Source organism: Pristiophorus japonicus, chromosome 13, assembly GCF_044704955.1.
Source record: "Pristiophorus japonicus isolate sPriJap1 chromosome 13, sPriJap1.hap1, whole genome shotgun sequence".
Taxonomy (NCBI): Eukaryota; Metazoa; Chordata; class Chondrichthyes; family Pristiophoridae; genus Pristiophorus; species Pristiophorus japonicus.
In genome coordinates this window covers 163,466,464-163,488,830 of record NC_091989.1, presented here as the reverse complement: position 1 = coordinate 163,488,830, position 22,367 = coordinate 163,466,464, and the positions used below count along the sequence as shown (strand labels likewise).

At 43.1% G+C, this 22,367-nt stretch overlaps 1 protein-coding gene across 3 annotated transcripts in view; it reads right to left on the bottom strand.

Moving 5' to 3' along the window:
• cmip (c-Maf inducing protein) overlaps window positions 1–22,367 on the bottom strand; it is a 241,759-nt gene that overhangs the window by 25,524 nt on the left and 193,868 nt on the right. For 2 of the 3 annotated variants that reach the window (XM_070898229.1, XM_070898230.1), the window contains exons 11-14: window positions 15,744–15,809; window positions 13,283–13,309; window positions 9,827–9,875; window positions 1,838–1,963 (exon numbers count right to left, since the gene is read on the bottom strand). In XM_070898229.1, coding sequence (XP_070754330.1) covers window positions 1,838–1,963; window positions 9,827–9,875; window positions 13,283–13,309; window positions 15,744–15,809 — 268 coding nt within the window. The remainder of the gene's footprint in view (window positions 1–1,837; window positions 1,964–9,826; window positions 9,876–13,282; window positions 13,310–15,743; window positions 15,810–22,367) is intronic. The other variant, XM_070898231.1, reaches the window with a different exon arrangement.

Here is a 22,367-nt window from a genome sequence, read left to right as displayed (position 1 = left end):
TGAGCGTGTAGTTAGTGACCTCGTATTCCCGTCGCCAGTTATAATGTATGTCGGCACCTTTAGTAATGACTCCTCGAGGCAGGCTATGATACTTAAACTGTGTAGACCTGTAGTCCTTTATCTGCAGCTCCTGAGTGATGACAACAAGCTGTGAGTTCCCTTTTAAACTGGGTTACCTGCCGTGTGCAGGCAACCCTTAGGTCTCCAGCAGCAGCACCCTCTGGTGTACAGGTAAGGTGTATACAGTATAAGGGTGCATTCAATGTTGCATAACAGTGTTACAGATATCACACAGTAAACAGGCATGCATACACAACAGTTTCTGTCTCATCGGTCAACCCCCTCCCCCTAGCAACAGACCCACCCCTCCCCCCTCTGCCCTCTGACGGGCTGAGCCGGTCTCTGGGCTGCCCGATATTGTGCCAGCCTGGAGTCAGCGGGCTGCCCTGGGGTGCCCACAGCCCACAGGGGAATGGAAATGAGGTCTGGCCCTCAGAATGGACTGGGCCCCCTCGGCACTATCAGGTGGGTGGCACCCTCTGCCGGTCAGCCGCTCGACAGTCACAATCTAGCCAAAGATTCCAACCGCAGCACTGGCTGAATCGATCCCAGAATATGGCTGCAATGTTTCAGCCGTGGCTCAGTTGGTAGCACTCTTGCTTCTGAGTCAGAAGGTTGTGGGACTTGAGCACAAAAATCTAGGCTGACACTCCAGTGCAGTGCTGATGGACCGCTGCACTGTTGGAGGTGCCATCTTTCGGATGAGACGCTCATGGACGTTGCAGGTCGACGTAAAGATCCCATGGCATTATGTCAAAGAAGAGCAGGGGAGCTATCCCTGGTGACCTGGCCAGTATTTATCCCTCAATCAACATCACTAAAAAACAGATTATCTGATCATTATCACATTGCTGTTTGTAGGAGCTGGCTGTGCGCAAATTGGTTGCCGTGTTTCCCACATTACAACAGTGACTCAAAAAGTACCTCATTGGCTGTAAAGCGCTTTGGGGCATCCAGTGGTCATGAAAGGTGCTATTTAAATGCAAGTCTTTCTTTCTTTGCAATAAACCAGTGACGTCATTGCTGTGGCTCAGTGGGTAGCACATGCTCCTTTGAGTCTGAAGGTCGTGGGTTTAAATCCCACTCCAGGGACTTGAGCACAAAAATCTAGGCTGGCACTCCAGTGCAGTGCTGAGGGAGTGCTCCACTGTCAGAGGTGCTGTCTTTCAGATGTGCAAGTTGGCTGCCCTGTTTCCCACATTACAACAGTGACTACACTTCTAAAGTACTTCATTGGTTGTAAAGTGCTTGAGACATCCCGTGGTTGTGAAAGGTGCTATATAAATGTAACTGAAAATTGTAACTTTTTTTCCTGTTCATATCCTCTTAGGATGTGCAGTGATCAGAGATTGAATGCAGCTGTTATAGAACCTTAAGCATGTATTTTGAATTAGAATTTCTGGCATAGACTCTTCAGATTTAATATAATAAAGGACATAAGCCAAACATAGGTCCAAGTACATTTTGGATAGTGCCTCACTTCCAGCTGAAATGAATAGAGGGTGAAGTCCTGTCAGTCTGTGCGCTGACATTATGCTTCTGAAAATAGAATTAATCTACTCAGGATGGGACTATTAGAAGCAAACGTACTGTGCAAAAATAAAACTTTCCATCGCTCATTTTCAATAGATAAAACAGGACACTAGCAATAGAGATTAAAGGTTTGGATCATTTACAGCTTAGAGTATTGTGTAAATAAGTGCAATTTTAACTCAGTTTAATCAACAAAATGTTATCCGAAGTTTATTGGTAACATAAACTGAAGGTGTTAACTCACATTATTGCAAACACGTACCATACTGGCAAAAAGTTCCCCATCGTCATCACAGGCTACTCCTCCTGGACTGTAGAGCTGGAACCAACCATCTTTGCCAGCCCGAACACTCAACAAACAGGAATGGACCTGCCGAAATACAATGAATCTGCTTGAGTTTCTGGTGTGTCAAGCCCTGTGTTTAGCATCTGCTCAGTGACCCACATTAGAGTGGTACAGGATGACTTTTACTTATCCAGTGATCTACTTTTCAATTTCAGGTCAATTCAGTGGACCAGTCATTTCTGTGTACAGGGCCTAACTTCAAACTGGGACTTGACAGCAAATGAATTACTCTATGTAAATGCAAATTACTTTTTTAAAATAAGCAATGAGCAACATGAAATAATTGCATTAGATCAAAGAGTGCATGATGTATTATGTACACATACATACATTGCCAGATTCAATTGAAAAAAAGTGCTGCAACTCCAATGTCTAGTTTATAGGGTGGTTTGGTTCCCAGTCGCAGAATCCATTTTCCTTTGCACAACCTTGTTGGGATTTATCCAATTGGCATTACTTCTCACTGGGCTAATATAGTTGGGGGGAGCAATTCAGGTCGTTTCCGTCTCCCGTTAACGCCCCCCCCCGCCCCCGGACGCTAACCGGAGGCGCAGATGACTTTTTGACCGGGCATGGCGCCATTATCGATTCCCGCTAAATTCCACAGGAGTTTAGCAGCGGCGGTAACTGGTAGTGCCCTGCTCCACAGTGCTGGCGATGGCGACATCATCACCGTGCACAGTGACCCGTTTTGCCCCGGAGCAAAAATTCGGGAGCGTCCCCTGAAGCTGTGCCAAGGCTCTGTAGGCCACTCACGGGACGCTACTTAAAGGGGAGGATGGCACTTGCACACAAAAACAAAACGGCTGATTTACCGGTCGCGGCCTGTTCAATTGTGGAATACAGGATTCGTGCCACCATCTTGCAGCCCGGCATTTTGTTTGAGTGCCGGGCTGATGCCACGGCACCCCGCTCCCTGGTGGTTCAGGTAAGGACCCGCAGAGTCGGCAGCTTGGCCCTCCCCTTTAAAGAAGGGGAGGGCCCTTTTACACGGCAGCGCCATGCATCCCAGGACGTAGCGCTGCGCCCCTCTCCTTTTGCTTCTGTCCCGCTCACATCCCACAGAGCAAGTGGAGTGCGTTATTTTGCACTCCACTTGCTCTCGGGGACAGTAACCCCATTATCGCGAGAGGGGCAGGTCTTCCGTGCCTGGTGCACGAAGTCCCGCCTTGCGGCTGTTACCACCCCCAAACGGGGCGCTATGCAATTCCCCCCCCCCCCCCCCCCCGCCATTAACCTTTTTACTAATCCATGCAAAATGCGGCTCTCCCTCATATGCAATTGCATCCTATGTACAGACAGCATGAATGCTCATGGCGTGAACAGAGAGAGAGTGAGAGAGAGTTGGTGGAGGCTACCATGTGCAGATACTGATCGTTATTCTGCCTACTTTGTAATGTGCTGCCCTCAGATTATACTTGGCATGAAATTTTGCAGGGACTGGGAACGGGGTTTACTGTGTGACTAATTTGTCAACCTCATAATTGAGTGCAAAAGGACAAATTAAACATTGTGAAACTAGATATAAATCTACCCAGGCTGACTTGATAGAAATCAGTGTCAGGCTTAAAAGGTCAAATATTGCAAAATGGCTCACGTCATAACAGTATTCAATACAATGGCCATTTGATGCTACGAGTTAGTAGGTTGACTTGTTGTTTTGTTTTCGTTTTTTGTTTTCATTTTGGCCTACTTCTTGGATAACTGGTAACCCTTGTGTTGCAACCAGACCTCAAGTCAACAGTTAATTCCCTATATGCAGTTGTCAATATTCTTATCAAAGGCTTGTTTTATGGGTCACTCTGACAAAACATGAGGTCAACTACTAACCATGATTTTGAGTTGTTCTGCAAACATGGCAGTGGCTTTGGAATGATTGCAGCCAAGCCTGACTCCCTATAGTGGCTAATGAATGGAAGGCCTGGCTAATTTCTTCCCTCCCTCATTCAGCAATATTGAAACCAATTGTAGCTCCCCTGATGGCACTCCAGCTGCAATCAGCTAACTCAACACAGACTGGGAGTTGGGATTTGAGGCCTTCAAAAGATATAGGGCCAGAATTTACTGTAAAAATAACGATGAGGCTAACGGCGCTCACCGTTATTTATGCGCAAATTGTACAACAACTTCAGATGCGCAGTTAAACGTGAAAATCCGGAAACTGTTTCCCAAGCTGTGCCGCTCCTCCTTAAACTGTTCGAAAAGGGGCTTCCCATCCAGTTGCCTCCCTGGTGCCAGGGGAAGGGACAACACGGAGAGGGAGAAGAACATTCTGCAGGGCGGCCAGGGGGGGAGGGAGGGGAAGAGACAGAAGTTGTGGTCCATGTCGGAATCTACAACATAGGGAGGAAGAGGGTTGAGGTCCTGCAGTCAGAGTTTAAGGAGCTAGGGAGGAAGTTGAAAAGCAGGACTTCAAAAGGTAGCAATCTCTGGATTACTCCCAGTGCCATGCGCCAGTGGGAGTAGAAATAGGAGGATATGGCGGGCTAATGAGTGGCTAAAGACACGGTGCAGGAAGGAGGGCTTCAGATTCTTGGGACATTGGGACCAGTTCTGTGGCAGGAGGGACCTGTTTAAGATGGATAGGTTGCACCTGAACAGATGGGACCAATAACCTGCGGGCAGGTTAACTAGTGCTGTGGTAGAGGGTTTAGGTGCACAGAGGACTGGGAGAGACAGTTGGAGTTGGAAATAATACAGAATTAGGTTAGATTATAGAAAACACAAAGAGATCTAAGTTAGTTTTGGTGTGCATGTATGTAAGTGCATGAAGCGTGGTAAATAAGGTTGGTGAGCTGCAGGCACAAATAGCCTCATGGGAATATGATGTCATGGCGATAACGGAGACCTGGCTCAAAAAGGAGAGGATTGAATGCTTAATATTCCTAAGTACAAGGTATTCAGGAAAGATAGGAAAGGAAAATAAGTAGGAGGGTTAGCAATTTTGATTAAGGGAAATATTACAATGGTAGAAAGAGAGAATGTCCTTGAGGGGTCAAAGACAGAATCTATTTGGTTGGAGGAAAGAGACAATAAAGGAGCTATTATGCTATTTGGTGTATTTTATAGGCCATCAAATAGTAGGAAGGAGCAGATTTGCAAAGAAATTACGGAGAGGTGCAAGAACTATAGCGTAGTGATAATGGGAGACATTAACAATCCCAATATTGAATGGGACAGTGATTGTGTTAAGGGCAGAGAAGGGGAGGAATTTCTGAAGTGTGTTCAGGAGAAATTTCTTGATCAGTATGTTTCCTGCCCAATGAGGAAGGAGGCATTGCTGGATCTAGTCCTGGGGACTAAAGTGGGTCAAGTGGAGAATGTCAGTCGGGGAGCACCACGGGAATAGTGATCATAGTATCATAAGGTTTAGATTAGTTATGGAGAAGGACAAGAAGCAATCAAGAATAAAAATACTTAACTGGAGGAAAGCTAATTTCAGCAATTTGAGGAGGCGTCTGACCCGAGTAAATTGGAGTCAATGACTGGCAGGCATAAATGTAATGGAGCAATGAGTGGCCTTTAAAAAGAAGTTGGTTCAGGTACCATCTGGGTACATTCCCACAAGAGGGAATGGGAGGGCAACCAAAGCCAGAGCTCCCTGAATGACAAAAGAGTTCGAGAGTAGGATGAAGCAGAAAAAGGGAGTGTATGGCAGATGTCAGCTTGATAATACAAGAGAGAATCAGGCTGAATATAAAAAGTACAGAGGAGAAGTGAAAAAGGAAATAAGAGAGGAAAAGAGACAATATGAGAATAGATTGGTGGCTAACATAAAAGGCAATCCAAAGATCTTCTATAGGCATATTAACAGTAAAAGGGATGTCAGAGGAGCTGATTCGGGACCAAAATTGGAGAACTATTGATGGAGGGAGGAGGTATGGCTGAGGTCCTAAATGAGTACTTTGCATCGGTATTTACCAACGAATGAGACTTTGCCAAAGCTATGGTAAACGAGGAGGATGCTGGGATACTGGATGAGATCAAAATAAATCATCATCATAGGCGATCCCTCGAAACGAGGATGACTTGCTTCCACGCCGAAAGCGGATGAGATTACAGGGTTTCAATGAAGGACCTAATAGTCCAGATTCCAAACTACATTCTGAAGGGTGGAAGACGCATGTGCGTGGACTTTTTCTAACGTGTGGTGGCCATTGCACCCCAGCCACCACAGGTACTAGGAAGGCTGGCAGTACTTAAAAGTAGATAAATCACCCAGTCTGCATTGGATGTTAAGGGAAATAGGGTAGAAATTGCAGAGGTGCTGGCCACAATCTTCCAATCCTCTTTAGAATGGGCTCAATTTTCTCCAAAGCATTTTTTTGGCATCCTTGAAGAGTTGCGCCTGATTTTTTGGGGCCCAAGTATGCCAAAAAAAAGTGTTGTAAGTTTCCCCGTTGGATCTCTTCATTTTGGCATGGCCTAACCCGAGGGAAGTGGAGCCTTGATCTGCACCAAAAAGATCGGGCTGCCATAGGAACCACGGACACAATGTGAGCTGAGGCTGCAAAATGAAGCATACAGCCACGTCACAACACATTCCGGTCCCATTCTCTCTCTCACTCTCTCGTGGGACCGGACTCTGTGTGTGAACCGGGGACCGAGAATGGGACCGAACAGCCTTCGGGTGGGGTTGGAGGTAAGTTTGTGCAACGTGTTTTTCAATTCTTTCAGTGTGTCCGGGCATCTGCTGTGCCACTTTCCTTAACTCTAGGGAAGGTTTTTCAGGACAGGTCACATACACTGGCCGAATCAGAACTGGAGTAACTCTCAAATGGCCAGAATTGGCATAGGTGGCTGGTTACGCCCCCTTTGGCCGAAAAAAAAAACTGACTTAAAACATTTGTAACTAACTGAGTTACGCTGGTGCAAATTGATTGGGGAAACTGTGTTTTTTTTAAATTTAGGCCAGAAAAGGCAGACTGCTCCAAAAAAAAGGCGCAAATACTGGGGAAAATTGAGCCCATACAGGGGTGGTGCCAAAGGACTGCAGGATTGTAAATATTACACCCTTGTTCAAAAAAGAGAAGGATAAACCTGGCAATTACAAGCTGTCAGTTTAATGTTGGTGGTGGGGAAGCTTTTAGAAACAATAATCTGGGAGAAAATTAACAGCCATTTGGACAAGCATGGACTAATAAAGGGGAGCCAGCATGGATCTGTTAAGGGCAAATCGTGTTTGACTAACTTGAGTGAGTTTTTTGATGAGGTATCGGAGAGGGTGGATGAGGGCAGTGCAGTGGATCTTGTGTATATGGACTTTCAAAAGGCTTTTGATAAAGCACCACATATTAGGCTTGTTAGCAAAATTGAAGCTCATGGGATAGCAGCATGGATACAAAATTGGCTAAGGGATGGGAAACAGAGAATTGTGGTGACTGGCTGTTTTTCAGACGGGAGGAAGATAATACAGTGGAGTTCCCCAAGGTTCAGTACGCGGACCACTGGTGTTTTTGATGTACATTAATGACTTGGGCTTGGGGGTACAGGGCACAATTTTGAAATTTGCAGATGACACGAAACTTGGATTTATGAAAGGGAAATCATGCTTGACAAATCTTCTGGAAAATTTTTTGAGGCTGCAACTAGTAGAGTGGACAAGGGAGAACTAGTGGATGTGGTGTATTTGGACTTTCAAAAGGCTTTTGACAAGGTCCCACACAGGAGATTGGTGTGCAAAATCAAATCACATGGTATTGGGGGTAATGTACTGACGTGGATAGAGAACTGGTTGGCAGACAAGAAGCAGAGAGTCGGGATAAACGGGTCCTTTTCAGAATGGCAGGCAGTGACTAGTGGGGTGCTGCAGGGCTCAGTGCTGGGACCCCAGCTTTTTACAATATACATTAATGATTTAGATGAAGGAATTGAGTGTAATATCTCCAAGTTTGCAGATGACACTAAGCTGGGTGGCGGTGTGAGCTGTGAGGAGGACATTAAAAGGCTGCAGGGTGACTTAGACAGGTAAGGTGAGTGGGCAAACGCATAGCAGATGTAGTATAATGTGGATAAATGTGAGGTTATCATCTTTGGGGGCAAAAACACAAAGGCAGAATATTACCTGAATGGCGGCAGATTAGGAAAGGGGGAGGTGCAATGAGACCTGGGTACATCAGTCATTGAAAGGTGGCATGCAGGTACAGCAGGCGGTGAAGAAGGCAAATGGTATGTTGGCCTTCGTAGCTAGGGGATTTGAGTATAGGAGCAGGGAGGTCTTACTGCAGTTGTACAGGGCCTTGGTGAGGCCTCACCTGGAATATTGTGTTCAGTTTTGGTCTCCTAATCTGAGGAAGGACGTTCTTGCTATTGAGGGAGTGCAGCGAAGGTTCACCAGACTGATTCCCGGGATGGCGGAACTGACATATGAGGAGAGAATAGATCAACTGGGCCTTTATACACTAGAGTTTAGAAGGATGAGCGGGGATCTCATAGAAACTTACACGATTCTGACGGGACTGGTCAGGTTAGATGTGGGAAGAATGTTCCCAATGATGGGGATGTCCAGAACCAGGGGACAGAGTCTTAGGATAAGTGGTAGGCCATTTAGGACTGAGATGAGGAGAAACTTCTTCACTCAGAGAGTTGTTAACCTGTGGAATTCCCTACCGCAGAGAGTTGTTGATGCCAGTTCATTGGATATATTCAAGAGGGAGTTAGATATGGCCCTTACGGCTAAAGCGATCAAGGGATATGGAGAGAAAGCAGGAAAGGGGTACTGAGGGAATGATCAGCCATGATTTTATTGAATGGTGGTGCAGGCTCGAAGTGCCGAATGGCCTACTCCTGCACCCATTTTCTACGTTTCTATGTTTCGAAATGTAGTAAAAAGCGAGGAAGATAGTGATAGACTTCAAGATGACCTAGACAGGCTGGTGGAATGGGCGGACTCGTGGCAGATGAAATTTAATGCAGAAAAGTGTGAGATGATACATTTTGGTAAGAAGAATAAGGAGAGACAATACATGCTAAATTGTACAATTTTAAAGGACCTGGGGTGCTTGTGCACAAAACTTTGAAGGTGGCAGAGCAGGTTAACAAAGTAGTTAATAAATGATATGGGATCCTGGGCTTTATAAAAGCCAGGAAGTTATGCTAAACGTATTTATAAAACACGAGTTTAGCCCCAGCTGGAGTATTGTGTCCAATTCTGGGTACTACACTTTAGGAAGGCCGTGAAGGCTTTGGTGAGGGTACAGAAGAGATTTACTAGAATGGTTCTCGGGATGAGGGATTACAGTTACATGTGCATAGACTGGAGAAGCTGGAGTTGTTCTCTTTGAAGCAGAGAAGGCTATGAGGAGATTTGATAGAGATGTGTAAAATCATGAAGGGTTGAGATAGAGTAATTAAAGAGAAACTTTTTACAAAGGCTGAAGGGTGGATAACGAGCGGGCACAGATTTATGGTGATTGGCGAAAGAACCAGAGGCCACATGAGGATAAACTTTTTTAAGCAACGAGTGGGTAGAATTCGGAATGTACTGCCTGATAGGGTAATGGATATAGATTCAATAGTAGCCTTCAAAAGGGAATTGGATAAATACTTGAAGGATGGGACGAATGGCCTCCTTCTGTGCTGTACTATTCTATAATTCATTAAATACAAAGTATATTTAGGTGTGATTTATAAGCACATGCCTAGAAATTACGGTTGGTGATATAAGCAGACAAAAAGTGTCTGCTATTTTATAGGAGGCATTAACCACTCTTGTGCCTCACTCCTGCCATAGGTCCATTAGTGAACCTGAATATTTTTAGACCCTTCACCTTTACAGGCTACAATAATTCTTTGCATTACAAAGAATACCATATAAACTTTTGTCTGCTAATATTGCTACCTGTAACTTGATATGCTATATCAAGCTATTTTGCAGATTTTACTCACCTCTTGTCTTGGATCTTCTGCAAATCTCTGTATGACGTACTTTAATTCCCTGAGAAAAAGTAAAAGTAGATTATAAACCACCCAACTCCTATCATCTCAACAAACAATGGGTATAATATATAAATGAGCGATAAGACTTTTTGCTAAAAATAGGAATCGTCTCGACCACAACTAGTTTCTGCTGCTGACAGTAAATGAACTTGGAGTGAGGAGCCACAGCAGACTAGAAGACCAGACAAGATGGTACGTCAAGGCTCAATGAAATTTTTTCAGGTAAAAGCTTGAAATTACCCCAGTTGTTGTAAGTTTACATGACTGGACTCCTGCCCAACTTCGAACCATTTCAAGGGGTAAAATCCACCAAAAGGATTTTCTGGGTACGACAGTGTTAAAGGCTTTTTGTTACCTTTTTAGCTGCTTTTAAATTGGAAATTCATGAGCAATGAGCAAGTACTGCTGATCTGTCCCTGATTAAACATGTTCATCATCATCATAGGCAGTTCCTCGAAATCGAGGAAGACTTGCTTCCACTCTAAAAGTGAGTTCTTAGGTGACTGAACAGTCCAATACGGGAATTACAGTCTCTGTCACAGGTGGGACAGACAGTCATTGAAGGAAAGGGTGGGTGGGGAGTCTGGTTTGCCGCACACTCCTTCCGCTGCCTGCACTTGTTTTCTGCATGCTCTCGGCGACGAGACTCTAGGTGCTCAGCGCCCTCCTGAATGCTCTTCCTCCACTTAGGGCGATCTTTGGCCAGGGACTCCCAGGTGTCGTTGGGGATGTTGCATTTTGTCAAGGAGGCTTTGAGGGTGTCCTTGAAACATTTCCTCTGCCCACCTGGGGCTTGGTTGCTGTGTACGAGTTCAAATAGAGTGCTTGCTTTGGGAGTCTTGTGCCAGGCATGCGAACAATGTGGCCCGCCCAACGGAGCTGGTCAAGTGTGGTCAGTGCTTCGATGCTGGGGATGATGGCCTGATCGAGGACACTAACGTTGGTGCGTCTGTCCTCCCAGGGGATTTGCAGGATCTTGCGGAGACATCGTGGTGGTATTTCTCCAGCGATTTGAGGTGTCTACTGTATATGGTCCATGTCTCTGAGCCATACAGAAGGCAGGTATCACAACAGCCCTATAGACCATAAGCTTGGTGTCAGATTTGAGGGCCTGATCTTCGAACACTCTCTTGCTCAGAACCTCGTCGTCGATGTCTGCTCTTGCTGATAATATGCTCCCGAGGTATGGAAAGTGGTCCACGTTGTCCAGGGCCGCGCCGTGGATCTTGACGACTGGGGGGGCGGGGTCAGGTTGGTGGAGGACCTTTTTCTTACGGATGTTTAGTGTAAGGCCCATGCTTTCATATGCCTCAGTGAAGATGCTGACTATGACTTGGAGTTCAGCCACTGAATGTGCGCAGATGCATGCGTCGTCCGCTTACTGTAGCTCGACGACAGAGGATGGGACGGTCTTAGATCTGGCCTGGAGATGACGAAGGTTGAACAGGTTCCCACTGGTTCTGTAGTTTAGTTCCACTCCACTTCCACAATAAACATATTGTGCCCATGCCAGCTGTACATCTCTCTATTGTTGTGAGCACTCAGCAGTACTGAGTAGAAGCCAGGTAACATCACTGAGGCACTGTCTTTGTGAAGACTGTGTTTAATCCAACCTTTTCTTGGGTGATGGAGAGACTAGAGCTAGATGAGCCCTGTGTTATTTTTATCACATACAAGTGACAAAATGACGTGTTTCAACACAATTTACATCACTATTGTTTGAAAACAATCCAAGATTTGCTGTCTGTGTATTGATGAGTTATGTATCTTTGAATCTTCACAGCCATCGCCCTCCTGCAGCAATACACGCTGCTCCCTGCAATAGCATGCCATCACACGTTGCTCCCTCTAATCATCGCCCAAATCCAGGTCGCTGATTGCAGTGCAGACAGGTACAATGGAGCAGTGAGGTTGGGGCACAGGAGCGGTGAGTGATCGTGGAGTGACGTGATTGGGGCCCAGAAGAGGCATCGGCCCAGGGGCAACACGTGCCAGCACACACTGCAATATGTATGCGCACTAGGTCCGTGTAGCAGAGCTGGTCTCCAGTCGTCTTGGTTAATCCTTGTCATTGGACCAAGACCTAGCTCTGTTAAGCCTGTGTGGTGGCTGGTGTGCAACAGTCACCACATGTTAAAAAAATCCACGCATAGGCATCTTCCACCCTTCAAGATGTAGTTCGGGATCTGGAATAATGGGTCCTTCATTGAAACACCTGTGAACTCTCATCCCTTTTTGACGTGGAAGCAAGTCATCCTCGATACAAGGGACCACCTATGATGATGATGATGATGATGATCTTCGAATAGAATCATATACCATAGCTGAAATATTTGATTATTGCATTATACCTATGTGTAGGTATATTTTCCTCTGGTCATTGTGAGTGAAATTATTGGTGGAGTATATTAGCTCACATTAGTAACTGAAAAAATATTACAGGTGCTAATGATGTCCAAAAGGATGTGGACCTAGGATCATCCCTGCAGTTATAAAATGCTGTACTAGTGCACTAACCAATCATGTTGAATTGTACAATTTATCACACAATTATATTCAAACTATCATTAATAACTGGATTTTTAAAAATCTCAGAATTTTACATATGCACACGCTACTACAGTGTACCCAAAGAGTACTAGTAACGCATGCAGTACAGAGGCACGCTGCCAATGGAGAAGGTATGATTTATACTACTGACGCACAACCTTAGAAGCTGGAATGTTTCCTTCTCAATAAATCAATAATCAAATATCTAAAGTATTCTAGTTAAAGAGAATTCAATCCATTTAATCAATCAAGGTGCAAATAACATTGTACTGTATAATACATCACTCCATATCATCCAGCTAAGGGACAAGATTAATTTTATATATTTTAAGGTACTTCTATCGTGGGAACAATTTTTAAAACATGGTCAAGAATGAGAGCTGATTAATTATCAGTATTTTACTATATAACAATTCGGTGGTTTGGGGAATAAACAGGTGTATTATGGATAAGCTCAAAAGAGTCAATTGGGCCAGATTTAGCTGCACAACTTATGTTGGATATCCCTGATTTAAGAGGCACATTTGTTCTCCATATATTTTATAATGGTTTCTCATATGAGCAATTGAAAGAAGGGAATAGTTTACTTGTTGGCGGGGGGGTGAGGAGGATGGGAGGAGGGGGGGTGGGGGAGGTGGGGTGGAAAGACCCAGTAAATGCTGTTTATGCCTGCACATAATGGAATGCAGATCATAAAGCAATGTCTCAGAGATTTTGTACACATACTTCACTGTATGTTACACACTTGGGATGTTAACGGAGAAATTAAATTTAACTGTAAATCTTTCAAACTAATATTTGCATTCATGAAAATCCCATCTTTATAAATGAAAACATATCAAATATGTTACTTACTTTGTGAACTTCACATGTGCGAGCGCCCTGTTGATAAATTGCACAGATATTTTAGATATTCATCCTTAATACAACAGTGTAACGTGTATCAGTTAATTCTTTATGGTTTACTACATTTTAAATATTTTCACAAACAGATCATAAATTCCAGCCACAATGTGTTAGATATGTAGAAAACAGAAATGAAAAGTAGCTTGTTAAATTAACATTTTCTATTATCAATACTTAAAGGTTCCAGATGTACAGGTAAGTGCATGGGAATTTATTTACAAGCATGTGTAATTAATATAATACGTTCGAGAACCTATTAAAGGCCATGCATTGGACCATGTTAAGATTTAGCAAACATCTTAGTTAACTCATCCTATTTGTGGCCCACTAGACAACAACAAAATAAAATAATCTATCATCCTTTGTTTTCCTTGCCTGTTTATGAGTTTCGGTTGAAGTGAGCTGTGCTAACTAGATGACACATATGACAGGATAGGCCGATAGAGGCTAACATAATGTCGACACATTGTGAGTCAGAAGAGAGCTCAATTAAAGCTTCTAATTCTCACCCTTAGGCTTGTACTTTCCAAACCACCGTACTCATTATTCTGAGTCCCAAGGTATTGCTCTGCATAGCAGAGACTATATTTCATACAGATCCGCCAGCTAAACAATGCAGTCTGCATAGAGAAACTTAATACGGACGGTCTGTGAACTGCAAATAATTGCTTACATTAAAAGGAAACACAGACGTTATTCCCTTTAAGCTACAGAAATATCTTTTAATTTTGGACAATTGACTATTGTTGTCTCACTCACTCAGTCATACGCTCAATTCCTTGGGTCAATTTGTATTAGCTTTAGTTGAGATATGCAAATCCAACTATAAAATTAGCCAAATAGTAAGTACATGCTTTGCCTTCAAAACTCATAGCGCAGACACAAACCCAATCATACATAATTGTGGCTGAACAGCGTTTCCCAATTGGTGAGTGGCAATTTAATTTAATTGGAGCTAATAATTTAATTGATATTTTACTTATGCATTTTGCAGAGTATTTGGCACATCAATCCTTATGTTGCAGTCAATGATTGCTTGAATTGCAAGACAGGGGAAGATGCATTAGGGAGGCCAGTAGCTGTCACTAAGTGGATTCTACTTAATGGACCACACATAACTGACATGGAGGGAGTTAGCAAAAATCCGCTTTGAGCTAAATGATCCAAATTTTCCCAATATCTTTAATGTAGTAACCAGTAAGAAAATTATTGCTTGGCCAGAAACCACTGCTCTCAGCACTGAGAACTTCCTCATGCAGGAGATGGACTGTGTAGATGAATGCGAGTGCAACATAGCACAAGACAAAAAAAGATGCCTACAGTTTTCACTGATTTCCATTGTATTGGTCTAAACTAATGCTTGGATTTTCCTCTTTGGGGCAGAGTTCTGGTGTGGTAGGATTTCCATCAGTCCCGCCCCAGTTCCCTGGTTTGAGAGTTGGGGGACATTTGATAGTCACGACCAGCTCCCAGTGGTATTCTCCCTCCAAGATCATCTCCTAGTTGTTACTTAAAATCAGGTCCAATAATTCCACTGCTCGAGTGGGTTCCTTGATCATTTATTCCAATTAATGATCTAATATTCTGTCTAGGATAATGTCCTCACTCCTTTCCCACCCATTATTGATTTCCCAATCAATTCCTGGTAAATTGCAGTCACCTATAACAACTGCATCTGTTCCTATATGTTTCATTCAATGCCTCCTCCTGACCTGGCAGTAATTAGCAGATGCCCTTAAGTTATTTTGCTTTCTTCATGTCTGTCAACCATATCTACAGAATTTCCACCTGATACACACCAGATAAGTATATCTCAATTTTAATTAAATTCTCTTTCACATAAAGCTATACCACTTCCCATGTTTATATTTCTTTCTCACAAAATAATCTCTATTCCTCTATAGTCCTGTATGTTTACCCACCCATGTCATCACTGAACTAGGTATCTGTGATGATTGTTCTGTCACACCTTCCCCCTTCCCTCTCCAGCAAGGGTCTCCGGGTTTCCAATTTTAATCCTAAGACTCCGAACATTCATATATGGGAGGTTTGAGTCTACCATTTCCTTCAAACCCTAGACTGATGTGTTTAATTATTTTGTCATTATATTCCCAGGTAGTTCTCACTTTCTACTCTACCTTTGAGGTCTTGCCCTTTTAGCCTAGAACCGTAGCTCATCAAACTTTCCCTCCATGATCTCAATCTTGCTCTATCCTATGTCACTGATGTATGAATGAAATATAATTTTTAAATGGTTTCCTCCCTTTTCGGATGTTCTTCCGCCCACACTATTATGTCCCTAACCTTGGCAACTGGTAGGCAACACACATTTAGGCAAAACTGTGATATTCATATAAAAGAGAATACATTATACAGCCAGTAGATTTGTTCTCGATATGACTTTACTTACTCTTTGGGAAAGGGAATGGGCTGAAGCAGGCTCGCAAGAGCAGGTCTCCAGTCATCATAATCTGATCTGTGGGACAGACAAACAGACATCAGCTCTTGCACTAGTTACATTTCTGTTTACAACAAACATACAATTTTTCTTTAAAAGAAAATGAATACGCTGCATATTTCATCACAACTGATAACCAGAACTTTTCCAACAGATGAGCTATTTAATTCTTTATCACATTCAGAATAGAAGATCCAGAAACTGTTTAAGAACATTAGAAATAGGAGCAGGAATAGCCCATATGCCCCTCAAGCCTGCTCCACCATTCAGTGAGACCATGGCTAATCTTCGACCTCAACTCCACTTTCCCGCTCTATCCCCATATCCCTGGATTCCCTTAGGCATCAGGGGTAGGATGGGAGCGCCCAGTGTATTGGTGCTGGTTAGAATGTTCCACAAAATTTCTATGAAAGATGATTTATTTTTTGGAAGTAAATATTTCACCATCCATAGCCAGCAATTTACAGGAGTAAAATATAAAACTGTTGGTACATTTATGTGAATTATGTCGTAATAACTCATAACTGCACAGTCTGTTCTAGAGCTGATTTAAAAGCCATAGTAAGACTCAAGGGATCATCTGCTCGTAAAGAGAATATGTCACCAATGAATATATCATTAATGGTAGGAAATTCTGGGTATTTTCCACATATCTGAGAGGCCATGATAAAAAAAAATCACTCTGTTGCTGGTGAGTTATAGTTGCTTTATACACGCAAATGAAAAAGGAAAAAAGAAAGACTTGTATTTATATAGCGTCTTTCATGACCACCAAAAGTCTCAAAGTGCTTTACAGCCAAGTAAGTACTTTTGGAGTGTCGTCACTGTTGTAATGTAGGAAACGCGGCAGCCAATTTTGCGCAAGCTTCCACAAAGAGCAATGTGATAATGACCAGATAATCTGTTTTTGTTATGTTGATTGAGGGTTAGGTATTGGTCAGGACAGCAGGGATAACTTCCCTGCTCTTCTTTGAAATAGTGCAATGGGATCTTTCACGCCCACCTGAGAGTGCAGATGGAGTCTTGGTTTAACGTCTCATCCAAAAGACGGCACCTCTGACAGTGCAGCGCTCCCTCAAGCACTATCCTGGATTGTTAGCCTAGATTTTTGTACTTGAATCCACACCCTTCTGACTCAGAGGCGAGAGTGCCACCCACTGAGCCACAGAAAACAGCAGGTGCTTGGTCAGATATATCCGCTGCACTAATAAACAATACGCCTGACAAGAACAAGTTTAATTTAAATTCATGTTTGTTTCATGTAAGGAATTTTCTACGCATGAAATCCATGTTATGATCAAAATATTCTTTTATAATCTCCTAGCTTTATCTGGACACTGTAACCTGAGTGAATCATGCAATTGATTGTACTGGAAAAGTGATACAATGTAAAAATCACAAGCAGAAAATTACAGGGTAATCATCTCGCGTTTGCAAATCTTGAAATGTTCCTTTCTTGACATCTTGATTTGTCGAGATGTTTAGAATAGTTATGTTTTCCAGTCATACAAGTAATTATGAGAATGACAGAACACTGCTTTTTATTTTAAAAGCAAAAAGAATGCTTTAGATTGTATAGCAGGGCTGTTAGTTATGAAGACTGTACTTAACAACTGAGACTTCGTTTGGGATTCTGCTAATCCTATGAATTTATTCTTACCTGAATTCTCCCTCCCTCTTATTAGTTTAACGCCTTATCTACCACCCTAGTTATTCAATTCGCCAGGACACTGGTCCCAGCTCGGTTAAAGTGGAATCTACTGATTCAGTAAAGTCTCTCATAAGAGACTGTTAGCTAAAGTTGAAGCTCGTCAAATTGAGGGAAAATTATTGACTTGGTTCTGGGATTGGCTGAGCGGCAGGAGACAGAAAGTGGGGATAATGGGCAGATATTCTAATTGGCAGGATATGGCTAGTGGCGTCCCACAGGGATCTGTGTTGGGACCTCAACTATTCACTGCACTTATTAACGACTTAAATGATGGGATAGAGATCCACATATCCCAAGTTTGCCGATGAAGCAAAGATAAGCGGCATTGTAAGCAATGCAGGCGGAAGCATAAAATTATAAAGTGATATAAATAGATTAACTGAATTGGGCAAAATTGCCGCAAATGGATTTCAATGTAGGCAAGTGTGAGGTCATCCACTTTGGACCTAAAAAGATTAGATCAGAGTACTTTCTAAATGGTGAAAATCTAGAAGCAGTGGAGGTCCAAAGTGATATTGGGGTCCAGGTAGATAAATCATAAAAAGGTCATGGACAGGTACAAAAAAGTAATTAAAAAGGTTAATGGAATGCTGGTCTTTATATCCAGAGGATTAGAGTACAAGGGGGTAGAAGTCATGCTACAGCTATACAAAGTCCTGGTTAGACCACACCTGGAATACTGTGTTCAGTTCTGGGCACCACATCTTAAGAAGGATATATTGGCCTTGGAGGGAGTGCAGCGTAAATGAACTAGAATGATACCTGGACTCCAAGGGTTAAATTATGAAGAGAGATTATATAAACTAGGATTGTATTCCCTGGAATTTAGATTATTAAGGGGTGATTTGATTGAAGTTTTCAATATATTAAGGGGAACTAATAGGGTAGATAGAGAGAAACTATTTGCACTGGTTGGGGAATCTAGGACTAGGAGATATAGTCTAAAAATTAGAGCTAGACCTTTCAGGAGAGAAGTTAGGAAACACTTCAACATGCAAAGAGTGGTAGGAGTTTGGAACTCTCTTCCGCAAACCGCAGTTGTTGATGGGTGAATTATTAATTTTAAATCTGAGATTGATAGATTTCTGTTAACCAGGCATATTAAGGGATATGGGGAAAAAGCAGGTATATGGAGTTAGGTCACATTTCAGCCATGATCTCACTGAATGGCGGAACAGGTTTGAGGGGTTAAATGGGTATGTTCCTATACACAATCTAGGAGTCTGCATAAGAGCAAGGAAGTCTTGCTGCAATTATTTAGGGTTTTGGTGAGACCACAGCTGGAGTACTGTGTACAGTTTTGGTCTCCTTACCCAAGGAAGGATGTCCTTGCCTTGGAGGGGATGCAACAAAGATTCATTAGATTAATTCCTGGGATGGGAGGGAAGTCCTATGAGGAGAAATTGAGTAGAATGGGCCTATATTCTCTGGAGTTTAGGAGAATGAGGGGATCTCACTGAAACATAAAATTCTTACAGGGCTTGAGAGTGTAGATGCCGAGAGGCTGTTTCACTTGGCTGGAGACTCCAGAACTAGGGGTCATAATCTCAGGATAAGGGGTTGGCCATTTAGGACTGAGATGAGGAGACATTTCTTCACTCAGAGGGTTGTGGAGGCGCAGTCATTGAGTATATTCAAGACTGAGATCAATAGATTTTTGGACACTAAGGGAGTCTAGGGATCGGGCGGGAAAGTGGAGTTGATGTAAAAGTTCAGCCATGATCTTATTGAATAGTGGAGCAGGCTCGAGGGGTCGTATGGCCTTATCCTGCTCCTATTTGTTATGTTCTTATGTTCTTAATGGTGTTATGATTTATCACTAATGGTTGATAGTTAGTTCGTTAATAAGAGTTAACAGGTCCATTCACAGAAAATGGAAATGGAGGCAGATTCATATGTGATAGTTGCTCTGCTGCTAACATCTCCATTTCTGTCTAGCAGCCATGATCCATGCTGTTATTTGTTTACAACATGGGGTAGGCTGCCTACGAATCCTAACTGACAACACATGTTGGTAATCTACCTCTCCCTGTAGGCATTCTAATGGATGCGTTAAGCTCCCTGATGCCATTTTTGGCACTTCGAAGGTTCTGAGAAAGGTAACTTTATGCAACTCACAATTAAGCCGATGTCTGTCAGAATCTGATTAAATGCTGTTCAATTATCACCAACTCAAAATAAGGTTACCATTTCCCTTACTTCAACTATTTGCATTCATTTTTAGAAAATGCAGACTGAGGTGAAGATTCCTGGCAAATTACATGTTATGTGCATGCTCATTACACGTCGTTTGGCTGCACACTGAACATTCAGTAAATAATTGTGAACATTTTAAAATCCAGAATACAAGTGCTCTGTCTCAATCTCCATTAAAGATAAGGGCAGCTAAATTGGACAGCCTCTGAAAACAGGCGTGGAGATCACAATGCGCAATTGATCCTCACCCGCTCAATGTAATGCAAGCAGCACGCTATCTTCATGCTGCCTGCTCATTGTCATGATTTCTGCGTGCAGCCAGCGCTGATTTTACTGTTCATTGCCTGCACACATCAGCAGGGCGCCCCACATCATTATTTGCTAAAATTATTTAACGTTGGCCTGCACTGCGTAAAGCTAGCCTGCACCTCTTAAAGGGAAGGTTATATTATGGGTGATGGAGGTGCTGCATCATTGGGAATAGTGCAGTGCACTAAAGAACAATGGCTGACCATGGGAGAGAGTGTGCCGCAAGGTTTTCCGATGCTGTATCTGGAGGTCTTGGTGGAAAACAAGAGGGATATCCTGTATCCACGGGGGGCCAGGAGGTTGTTCGGAAAATATGCTGTGATGACAGTGGAGCCATTGCACTCAATGCCAGAAGTCATGGTGCTCAATGCCAATGATGAACCTGTAAAATACTGGTTCGGCCTCGACTGGAGCATTGTGTCCAACTATGGGTATCGCACTTTAGGAAGGATGTGAAGGCCTTAGAGAAGGCGTAGAAAAGATTTATGAGAATGGTTCCAGGGATGAGGGATTTTAGTTACATCACTAGACTGGAGAAGCTGGGGTTGTTCTCCTTGGAGCAAAGATTAAGAGGAGATTTGATAGAGGTGTTCAAAATCACGAGGGGTCTAGACAGAGTAGATAGAGAGAAACTGTTTCCATTGGCAGAAGGGTTGAGAACCAGAGGACACAGATTTAAGGTGATTGGCAAAAGAACCAAAGACGGCGTAAGAAAAAACTGTTTTACGCAGCGAGTGGTCAGGATCTGGAATGCACTGCCGGAAAGGGTGGTGGAAGCAGATTCAATTTTATCTTTCAAAATGGAGTTGGATAAGTATCTGATGGATAAACATGTGAAGGGCTACCGGGAAAGGGCGGGGGAGTGGGATAGCTGAGAGTCGTCATGGGCTCGATGGGCCAAATGGCCTTCTTCCGTGCTGTAACCATTCTATGATTCTAGAAGGCAAGCCCCAAGGACCTGGATTTAGTGCTACCAAAACTTCAATGACCTCACACGAGTGGTTAAGGTGAGTGAATTCATTTTCAAATGCCATATCCTACTAACTGCACCACTAGCCTCAGCCACTGCTCAATTCACTACATCCCCATCACTTACCTACCAAGAACCACTATCAATCAAGACTCATACCTAACATTCATGTGTTTCATCACATCCTCACACACTTAGCACTGTTGCAAGCCTCACACCCACATCTCACAGCTTGCACATACTGCCAGCTATTCAACCATTTAGAATTCTGCAGAGGAGGCCAAAGGAGGGGGAAAATTAGGAGGGGGAAAATAGAGTATGAGAGTAAGCTTGCAGTGAACATAAAAACTGACTGCAAAAGCTTCTATAGATATGTGAAGAGAAAAAGATTAGTGAAGACATACAGAATCAGGTGAATTTATAATGGGGAACAAAGAAATGGCAGAACAATTGAACAAATACTTTGGTTCTGTGTTCACGAAGGAAGACACAAATAATCTTCCGGAAATACTAGGGGACCGAGGGTCTAGCGAGAAGGAGGATCTGAAGGAAATCCTTAGTAATCAGGCAATTGTGTTAGGGAAATTGATGGGATTGAAGGCCGATAAATCCCCAGGGCCTGATAGTCTGCATCCCAGAGTACTTAAGGAAGTGGCGCTAGAAATAGTGGATGCATTGGTGGTCATTTTCCAACATTCTATAAACTCTGAATCAGTTCCTATGAATTGGAGGGTAGCTAATGTAACACCACTTTTTTAAAAAGGAGAGAGAAAACAGGGAATTATAGATCGGTTAGCCTGACATCGGTAGTGGGGAAAATGTTGGAATCAATTATTAAAGATGTAATAGCAGCGTATTTGGAAAGCAGTGACAGGATTGGTCCAAGTCAGCATGGATTTATGAAAGGGAAATCATGCTTGACAAATCTTCTAGAATTTTTTGAAGATGTAACTAATAGAGTGGACAATGGAGAACCAGTAGATGTGGTGTATTTGGACTTTCAAAAGGCTTTTGACAAGATCCCACACAAGAGATTAGTGTGCAAAATTAAAGCACATGGTACTGTGGGTAATATATTGATGTGGATAGAGAACTGGTTGGCAGACAGGAAGCAAAGAGTAGGAATAAATGGGTCCTTTTCAGAATGGCAGGTAGTGACTAGTGGGGTACCACAAGGTTCAGTGCTGGGACCCCAGCTATTTACAATATACATTAATGATTTAGACGAAGGAATTGGGAGTAATATCGCCAAGTTTACAGATGACACTAAGCTGGGTGGCAGTGTGAGCTGTGAGGAGGATGCTAAGAGGCTGCAGGGTGACTTGGACAGGTTAGGTGAGTGGGCAAATGCATGGCAGATGCAGTATAATGTGGATAAATGTGAGGTTAT